This window comes from Monodelphis domestica, chromosome 2 (genome assembly GCF_027887165.1).
Source record: "Monodelphis domestica isolate mMonDom1 chromosome 2, mMonDom1.pri, whole genome shotgun sequence".
Lineage (NCBI taxonomy): Eukaryota > Metazoa > Chordata > Mammalia > Didelphimorphia > Didelphidae > Monodelphis > Monodelphis domestica.
The window spans coordinates 173,509,314-173,519,507 of record NC_077228.1 but is presented as its reverse complement, the minus strand read 5'-3'; the positions used below and the strand labels follow the sequence as shown (position 1 = coordinate 173,519,507).

Below are 10,194 nucleotides of genomic sequence, written 5' to 3'. Positions count from 1 at the left end.
GGTCCACCAACTGTCTCCAGCAACTACTTCTGTGTTCAGTCCCAGTTCCTGGGAGTTTTCAGTGGAATGTTGGTTTGCAGCATCTTTTGCATTCAGCTTGCCCTGATTAAATCCTTTACTACAGAGCCTACTGAGAGCAGGACTGTGTGTCTTCTCCTGACTCTCACTAGATGGAGGTCTAGCTCCCTTATAGCCTTCATCTGGCTGACAGTTCCTTGGAGAGAGGGGCTATTTATCCACCAATGAAAGGAAGCTTCTCAAAACAGAAACTCTCTCTCTTCAGACTGGGAGCAGAGACAAACAATGTCTCTTCCCTGGAACTCCCAATTCTACTTTTCAGAGGCAGGTTCAGGGAACAGTAAGTCCAGATCAGGAGTGGGACCTGGGGCCACCATTATTATTTAGAGTCCTTGGAAAAGAAGATTAGAAGAAGGAGCTCTTATCCCTATGAAGGTCTCTGCACTGCTGCTCCCTTCTATACCCATCCAAAACTGATGCTACCTCCAATTCTCACAGGTCATATCTGTCTAGAGCAGCAGTTCTCAACACGTGGGTCGAGACCCCGGTGGGGGTCTAACGACCAAAACACAGGGATCACCTAAAGCCATTGGAAAATATATATTTCCAATGGCTTTAGCCACTGAGAAATGGCGCTACTTTACAGCAAGATCTGGGAAAGAACGGGGACCCTGCTGCCCGCACATTGAACTAATATTAGTTACCTATAAGCAGCCCTCCCCCTATGAGGGGTGATGGATTTACCCTGTTGCCTGGAGACCAGACTCAAACAGAGACCCATAGAGAGCACCCGGGTGCTGGCTTTGGAGGGGTTAAGAATGAGTCCTGGAGCGGATAACTCCTGGAGCAAATAACAGAGCCGAGTAACCCCAGCAAAGTGAAGCCTCAGCTCAAGCTGAAAGGAGACGACAGGAAGAAGGCAGCATTTGAGGACCCCCTCCCCAGGCAGGACTTACCTCCCACCCCAGCGCTCAGGCTGCCTCCTGCTGGATTAATATTTCTCAACATATATTAAATATTGTTTTTGTGATTAATCACTATGTTTAAATTATGTTTGATTTATAGCAATGAGAATACATAATGCATATCAGGTATTTACATTCCAAATCATAACTGTAGCAAAATTACAGTTTTGAAGTAGCCCCTAAAATAATTTTTTGGTTTGGGGTCGCCTCAACATGAGGAACTGTATTGCGGGGTCATGGCATTAGAAAGGTTGAGAACCACTGATCTAGAGGCCCCTGAAGAGAGTAAGCTCTTAAAACTTGTTTTATGACCAGCAACAGGGCCTACATTTCCTATAGTAGCAGAGAAGAACTACCACTAAGAGGCCCTGATCAGAGACACCAAAATTTCCTCAATGAATAGGAATAATAACAAAAGCCGTCCTTGCCACTGAAGAGATTGGCATGAGAGACAAGTTTTCCAGGAGCTGTCCTAGAGCAAGGACTGTCTCTTCTTCAAACTCAAAGCTACCTTGTGGGTCATGGCCCATTTCTCACACAACCAGACTTAGGGAATCCCAGAAAAGGAGAACTTCTCAGGGAAGCCAGGCCTCCTGGGAGGTGGGATATAGGCAGGTTTCAGCAACTGCTGCTGCTGCTTTGCTAGCCGAAACCCCATTGTCCTCTGGACCAATCTAGCTCTCTTCCTTTACAATCAAACAATGCCACATCCTCTTTAATCATCCTTCCCCACTGCAGAGAGGGATGGGAATAAAATTTGACAACAATTAGGTTCCAGGTGGCTGATTCAGTCAACTGATCAAGTGGAAGTCAGATCAATATTGACTTTCATTTAAGTCATTTTCTGCCCATCCCATCCCACCCTTCTATTGTCCTCAAACAGTAGGTATATTTACTCCTTCTGTCTCCCTCCCTAATCCCAGCTTTTCAAAGTGATTCACATGCTTGCACAGCTACCAGTCCTACCAGGACTCTAGGGAAGATATGTGGCACCTACAGGAGGGAAACTGGGTCCAGGGGCTAGGAGTGGGTCCATGAAACATACATCAGAAGGTCTTCTTGACCCATTACCTTCCAAGTCAAGAAAACAATTTGGAATTATACTTGAAGGTAAAGCTGGGAAGCCCGAAGGTTCAGCATAAGGACTTGGGAGCCCCAGATGTTTCCAAATATGTCAAGGACAGAGGGCGTGACAAAGATAGAGGTCAATTTTAGGAAATGACCTAAATGTTAGTGATGAATGTAGGAAATGAGGTGCACCGAGTGTCAGTAAAAAATAAAGGGAATGAGAGGAATTTCAGCAACAGATGGGTGTAAGGAATGAGAAGAGTATCAACTACAGGAAGATAGGTGATGAAAGTTATGTGTAAGGAACAAGGGATGGGTGTGCAAAATGAGGGCTGAGTGTCAGGGACAGGGAATGGGTGTGCAAAATGAGGGCTGAGTGTCAGGGACAGGGAATGGGTGTAAGGAATGAGGGCTGAGTGTCAGGGACAGGGAATGGGTGTGCAAAATGAGGGCTGAGTGTCAGGGACAGGGAATGGGTGTAAGGAATGAGGGCTGAGTGTCAGGGACAGGGAATGGGTGTAAGAAATGAGGGCTGAGTGTCAGGGACAGGGAATGGGTGTGCAAAATGAGGGCTGAGTGTCAGGGACAGGGAATGGATGTACAAAATGAGGGCTGAGTGTCAGGGACAGGGAATGGGTGTGCAAAATGAGGGCTGAGTGTCAGGGACAGGGAATGGGTGTAAGAAATGAGGGCTGAGTGTCAGGGACAGGGAATGGGTGTGCAAAATGAGGGCTGAGTGTCAGGGACAGGGAATGGATGTACAAAATGAGGGCTGAGTGTCAGGGACAGGGAATGGGTGTGCAAAATGAGGGCTGAGTGTCAGGGACAGGGAATGGGTGTAAGAAATGAGGGCTGAGTGTCAGGGACAGGGAATGGGTGTGCAAAATGAGGGCTGAGTGTCAGGGACAGGGAATGGGTGTAAGGAATGAGGGCTGAGTGTCAGGGACAGGGAATGGGTGTAAGGAATGAGGGCTGAGTGTCAGGGACAGGGAATGGGTGTAAGGAATGAGGGCTGAGTGTCAGAGAAAGAGAGATGGTTTATGAGAATTATGTGTCAGGACAGGGAATGGTTATATTGGAGTGGATGAGGCCTAAAGAGCTGGACATCAGGGTAGGGGACTAAGAGATAATCTAAGAGACAGATAGGAGCAGGAGGAGAAGACTCTAAAGTCCCCTGTTCAGGAATACCCTGGCACAGCCTGCAAACTCCCCAAGAGCAGGGACTATTCCTGTGTATTTCACTCCAGAGGCCCTGGTCAGCAATCTCTGGATGGCTAGAAAGGAGAGAATACCACAATGGAGGTCATAAGCTCAGAATCTAGCCCTTGAGTTACAAAGATCTTGGACAAGTCACTTGGGGATAGGAAGGAAAGTGGCCTTAGTGTTTGTCCTCTGAAAAGTGAGAGGTTTGGCCTAGATGATCTCAGGAGTGAGTCCATGGCAGGTGTCTGATTCTATAATTATAAGAAGAGACAAACCCTTCCCCAGAGCTCTATCAGATCACAGCCTGCCCACGTCCCATCTCCTCTATAATTCCTGGATTCCTTCCAAACCTGAATTCTCCAGGCCCAGGAAGCCTTCTGTGATTAAACTGCCCCATTCTGATGATGCTAAGAAGGAAGTTTGATATAATCAGTTTGCCTTGGCGATATGCTGCTCTCTGAAAAATTTATGTCTGTGCAGACTACCCAGTGCTGTCCCAGACCGCAGGGCCTCCTCCTACCCCAATCCCCTCCTCCCTACTGGGGTTACAATGCAATAATCGACCACTTTAGGGAGCCCTTCTAACAGTACAGAAACAAGGGAGAGTGGGAAGAATTCAAAAAGGAAGGGGGAAGGGGTACACAGTTAAGGTAAAAAGTCTAAAAAACAAACAGTAACCAAGTCAGAAATCAAGAATCATAAAGAGACCAAAACAGATTCAAACTTTATTTAATATACAAACTCTACACTACACATCCATTGCTGTGGCAGGTCAGTTAGGGGCCCAGGGAGAGCACCCCCACTCCCATATTCCTTTCTGCAAATTATTTACTCCCCCTTCAGAAGTTCATTGCAGATCAAGGCCACAGTCCCAAGGAAAGAGATAAATTCCTGGAAGTTCACTTCCTCATGCTTGTTCTGGTCCAGACTGTTCATCAATTCCACAATTTCTGAATCTTCAATTTTCTAATATGGAAGAGTAAGAAATACAAATGCTTTAATGGGACCTCCCTTTCGATCCTCCTAGGAATATCTTCTCCCTCTGATAAACTCTCTCCACTACTATCCCCCCATCCCCACCCCATAGCCTTCCCTATTTCCAATTGTAATATTATTATTCTGCTCTCTCATCTGGGACAGTCCCCACTCCACTCATTTTTTCAATCCTGTGTTCTTTATTTTGTCCCCTCTCTCACCACTTCTTTTTCACAACCCTTACTTTCTGTCTTAGTAACAACTCTTAAAACAGAAGGGCAAGAGCTAGTAGGCAAACAGGGCTAAGTGGCTCATCCAAGGTCACACAGGTAGGAAGTGTCTAAACCAGATTTGAACCCAGATCCTCCTGGCTCCAGACTTGGCACTCTATCCACTGGGCCACCTAACTGCCTCTATCTCACTACTTCAAACTTAAGGCAATATAGAACAGGGATCTCAGATTTGGACATGTTTGAAATGGCTGAGAACAATGATTCCAATGGGAATTTTCTATTGTCCATCCATTTTGGTTAGCCAGGACTTAATCTCCCATTGATTTCATCCTTCTTTTCTTCCAACTCCGGTGAAGACTAGGTACAATTGGTTGCCCCCTCACCCCTACCCACCCTACTCCTCCCCAGTCCAGCCCTAAAGGGGTTCCTGGAGAGGGCTGGCTGGGGCAGAGGCAAAGGGGAAAAGGGAAGCAAAGAAAAACCCTGACCATCTGGTCAGAGGGAGATACTAACATCACCAAGGCCCAGTTCATTCTCAATCAGCTCCTTCAGCTCCTGCTTGTTTAGGGTGTTCTTGTCGCCCTCCCTGCTTGAATATTTGTGGAAGATGAGGATGATGCTACAAAGAGCGTCATTCAGCGTGGACTCCATAGCTGTCAGGTTCGCGTTGAGCAGCTAAGACCCAGAAAAGTAGAGATGAATGGTGGGGAAAGAGGGAAGGGAACATGGAGAGAAGTGCAAAGAATTAATGCTCACAGGGCCCCAAGCCAAGGGAATGGGCCTTTCTCTTTCAGTTGCTGGGACTGTACCCCCATTCTGGAATCAAAAGCCGGAGGTGAGAGTTTGGAGGGGTTTGGAAGGATGGTATCTTCAGGACTCCCAGAGAGATTGTGTGTGCAGGGAGAAGAGAGTCCCAGGCAGACATCCTGGACGGAGTAAAGGGAGGCATGGATTTGACCACAGTACCAGGCTCTGGGAAGCTAGGTGAGTCCAAGAGAAGAGAAGAAGGAGTGAGAGTAGGGGAGACTGGGGAATAGCAGCTAGCAGCTTCCAAATTCACAGCCAGGCCCCACATACTCTCTGAATTTGCTCTATCCAGATTCCACCACACACTGGATTGTTAAAGCTCAAAGGAACTTTTTTCAGAGATTTATTTTAGAGACCATCCAGTCTAAGTCTGACACTTTACAGACTGAGAAACTGAGGCCTGGGAAAGGGAAGTGACTCCTCCAAGGTCACACAATTAGTTAGTGGTCTTCAATCCAGATCTCCTGACTCCCCAAGTCCTGAATTCCTTCCACTACTCTACAGCCTTGATTATTGATACGCACACACGCTTCTACACCCCTCAGCAAGACAAATCCATACACATAACCAGAAAGATACTCAAAGGCATCTGGCCAACCAGTGAGTATCAGGAGCAGCTCTAGCCCATCCCAAGCCAGGGCACCCCATCCCGCCCCACCCCCACCCCATGCCCCTGAAGCATCAACGTGAAGGTCTGCAATCCCCAAACAGACCAGATCCTACAATCTGGGAGCTCTCAGCAGCCCTGGGAGGGAAAAAGGCCCAGGAAGGTCAGAGAGAACTCAACAGTGACCACCCAGGAGGAGGAGGAGAGGCCAGAGCATCCTCTGTGGGATGGAGAGACCAGGACAGAGTCCCGGGGGAAAGGAGAACTCACCGAAAGCAGGAGAAAGCTGAGGAGGAAAGTGGATCTTCAGGGTCACTCTCCAGCCATCCTTATATACTGCATCCCCTGGCCTCCCAGAGGGCGGTCTGATGAGGGCCACTTTCCCCACGTCCAATCACAGGGGAGGATGGGGGGAATTCTGCCACACCCACCCCAGGCCTCCAGCCACTTACACAATTCTATTTTCCATTCCCCTGCCTGCACCTCCCAGCGCTCTGGTGCCTTCAGGCTTCCACCTGGCAGCTGTCCCCATTGATATGACCATTGGCCCCAAGTCCTTTTTTTAATGTCTGTGTGTATAAAGGTGTAATGAGGCTTAATAAGTCTTACCCCTCCTAGGAATTTGGGGCAGGGACCAAAGTCTTAAGGCAAAGGTCTAATGATAATATCAGGCAATAGGAATGTCAGGTGAGAAGGTGGGATTTGGGGTTATTTTTCTTTTAACCTGGGGTCCTTCTCTGTGGCTTCAGAGGCCCTAAGAAAGACCCAGACCAAATTAAAAAAAAAAAATTCATCTCTTTCCCTGACATTCCTACCGCCTGATATTATCATTAAACCTTTAACTTGAGGTGTCGACCCCTACCCCATATTCCTAGGAGTGGCAAGACATTAAATCTCATTAGACATTTACACATGGCTGAGTATGTCAGAACATTTCTTGAGAGCCAGATTTTGTTTTGGTTTTGTATTATTTTAAGGGAATAGCAACCATCACAGCAACAACTAATTTATAAGCTTTGCTGACTATTTTCCACATAACAATCCCAGAAGCGAGAAAAATGAGTTGTTAGAGGTTAGGCCAGTAAATGTGGGAAGTGAGAGAGCGAACAGGAACAGGAGGCCACTGGGCAGCTTTGAAGAGAGTAAGAAGCAAAGATGATGGAAAGGCTGGGAATAGCCAAACAGACTTCTACAACTTCAATACCTCTACCCAGAGCTAGATGTGTGTGTGTGTGTGTGTGTGTGTGTGTGTGTGTGATAATCACAATATAATCATAATCATGACATAATCATAGCCGTTATAATTACAGGAAGCTTTCCCCTGGTACATGTCATTTGAAGGAATTTTGCCCTTTGATTCCTGTTCATTTTCCTGTTTTCTCTGGGAGCTTGGAACCACAGATCTGGGATTAGTCTCCCCATTTCATAGAATAGAAAAACAGTAGGTTTTCTGGAGTCAGTTCAATGACTTCCCCTGTTTGAGACTTTCCCAAACAGGAACAGGGACAGGGAAAGGTCAAGAGGAGGAGAAGGAGAGGAGAGCTTGGATAAGAACTCAGATGCCCTGATGCTCTGTGAGACTTGAAAGAAGCTGGAAGAACCAAGTTTAATTCTTAGCTCCAATACATACTGTTTATGAGAAGACTTTGGGCAAATCATTTAACCTCTCTGTAAGCTTCAGCTCCTTTATCTGTAAAATGGAAATATTGAAGACTTGGGGTAAATAACCTGAGCAAGACAGTGTATGATAAACCCAAAGAGCCCAGCTTTGGGGACAAAAATCCACTATTTAACAAAAATTGCTGGGAAGTTGGAAAACAGTATGGGAGAGATTAGGTTTAGATCAACATCTCACATTCTATACCAAGATAAATTCAGAATACATGAATGACTTGAATATAAAGACGAAAACTATAAGTAAATTAGATGAATATACAATAGTTTACCTATCAGATCTATGGGAAAGAAATGATTTTTAAGACCAAGCAAGACTTAGAAAATATTACAAAATGTAAAATAAATAATTTTGATTACATTAAATTAAAAAGGTTTTATACAAACAAAACCAATGCAACCAAAATTAGAAGGGAAGCAACAAATTGGGAAAAAAATCTTTATAACCAAAACCTCTGACAAAGGTCTAATTACTCAAATTTATAAGGAGCTAACTCAATTGTACAAAAAAGCAAGACATTCTCCAATTGATAAATGGGCAAGGGATATGAATAGGCAATTTTCAGATAAAGAAATCAAAACTATCAATAAGCACATGAAAAAGTGTTCTAAATCTCTTATAATTAGAGAAATACAAATCAAAATAACTCTGAAGTACCACCTCACACCTAGCAGATTGGCTAACATGACAGCAAAGGAAAGTAATAAATATTGGAGGGGATGTGGCAAAATTGGGACATTCATGCATTGCTAGTGGAGTTGTGAATTGATCCAACAATTATGGAGGGCAATTTGGAACTATGCCCAAAGGGTGCTAAAAGACTGTCTGCCCTTTGATCCATCCATAGCACTGCTGGGTTTGTACCCCAAAGAGATAATAAGGGGGAAAGACTTGAACAAGAATATGCATAGCTACATTCTTTGTGGTGGCAAAAAAAAATTGGAAAATAAGGGGATTCCCTCCAATTGGGGAATGGCTGAAAAAATGGTGGTACCTATTGGTGATGGAATGCTATTATCCTCAAAGAAATAATAAAGTGGAGGAATTCCATGGGAATTGAAACAACCTCCAAGAATTGATGCAGAATGAAAGGAACAGAACCAGGAGAACATTAATCACAGAGACTGATACACTGTGGTACAATCAAATGTAATGGACTTCTCCATTACTGGCAATGCAGTGATCCTGAACAACCCAGAGGGATCTATGAGAAAGAACACTATCCACATGCAGAGGAAAAACTGTGGGAGTAGAAACACAGAAGAAAAACACTGCTTGATTACATGGGTAGAGGTGGGGATATGACTGGGGATGTAGACACTAAATGATCATCCTACTGCAAACACCAACAACATGGAAATAGGTTTTGATCAAGGACACATGTAAAACTCAGTGGAATTACGGGTCAGTTATGAAAAGGGGTGGGGATAGGGGAGGGAAAGAATATGATTCTTGTAACCAAAGAATAATGTTCTAAATTGACTAATTAAATAAAATTTTCCCCAAAAAAATTGAGTGTTGGTAAAAGTAAGTAGTAGAAGGTGAGAGAGGATAAGCATATGAAAGATATAAGGTATAGGGGACTTTAATGAAATATGGAGCCTCTTTATAAAAGCCAGAAGGTAGAGGTGATATGAGGTGAGTGGCAGGAGAATCTACTCATGTGGTCTTATATTTTGTTAAATAATTACCTTCATATCCCTTTACATTAAGTGATTATTAATAAACTTTATAAAATATAAAAATTACTTATATAAGCCACACTCTTTGTGGAAGCAAAATATTGGAAAATGAGGGCATGCCCTTCAATTGGGGAATGGCTGAACAAACTGTGGTATATGTTGGTGATGGAATACTCTTGTGCTCAAAGGAATAATGAACTGAAGGGATTCCATGTGAACTGGAATGAGCTCCAGGAATTGATGCAGAATGAAAGGAGCAGAACCAGGAGAACATTGTACACAGAGACTGAAACACTGTGGAACAATTGAATGTAATGGACTTCTCTACTAGCAGCAGTGCAATGATTCAGGACAATTCTGAGGAACTTATGAGAAAGAACCCTATCCACAATCAGAGGAACAACTGTGGGAGCAGAAACACAGAAGAAAAAGAACTACTTGATCACATGGTTCAATGGGGATATGATTGGGGATATAGACTCTAAATGATCATTCTAGTGCAAATATTAATAATATGGAAATAGATCTTGATCAATTACACATATAAAGCCCAGTGGAATTGCTCATTGGCTACAGAAGGGGGTGGGAGGAGGGGAGGAAAAGAACATGAATCATGTAACCATGGAAAATTAATTAATCAAATAAAAATTTTCCCAAAAAATGGAAATATTGATACTTTGCAATTCCATTTGATGAACATTTATAAAGTGCCTACTATGTGTCAGGCACTGTGCTAAGCACTAGAGATACCAAAAAAAAAAAAAAGCTGGTCCCTGCCTTCAAAGACCTCACAATCTCTTCCTCATGAGCTTATTATAAGACCTCCCCTAAGGTTCCCACCTACCCACCAAGTTGTCAGGGCTCTCACCCTCTTGAAATTTCCTTGACTTTATTCACATGTGGGTATGTTGTATCCTCTGACAGTATCTAAATTCCCTGAGGACTGGGTTCATATCATTTT

The 10,194-nt window shown here is 44.2% G+C and overlaps 1 protein-coding gene across 1 annotated transcript; it reads right to left on the bottom strand.

Moving 5' to 3' along the window:
- Window positions 1–3,966: 3,966 nt before the first annotated feature.
- S100A6 (S100 calcium binding protein A6) lies at window positions 3,967–6,250 on the bottom strand. The gene is made up of 3 exons (XM_001372250.4): window positions 6,147–6,250; window positions 4,976–5,137; window positions 3,967–4,220 (listed from the first exon to the last, which is right to left on the bottom strand). Exons 2-3 carry the CDS (start codon window positions 5,111–5,113, stop codon window positions 4,083–4,085), a joined length of 276 nt encoding a protein of 91 aa, XP_001372287.2. The 5' UTR covers window positions 5,114–5,137; window positions 6,147–6,250; the 3' UTR covers window positions 3,967–4,082.
- Between the last annotated feature and the right edge of the window lie 3,944 nt (window positions 6,251–10,194).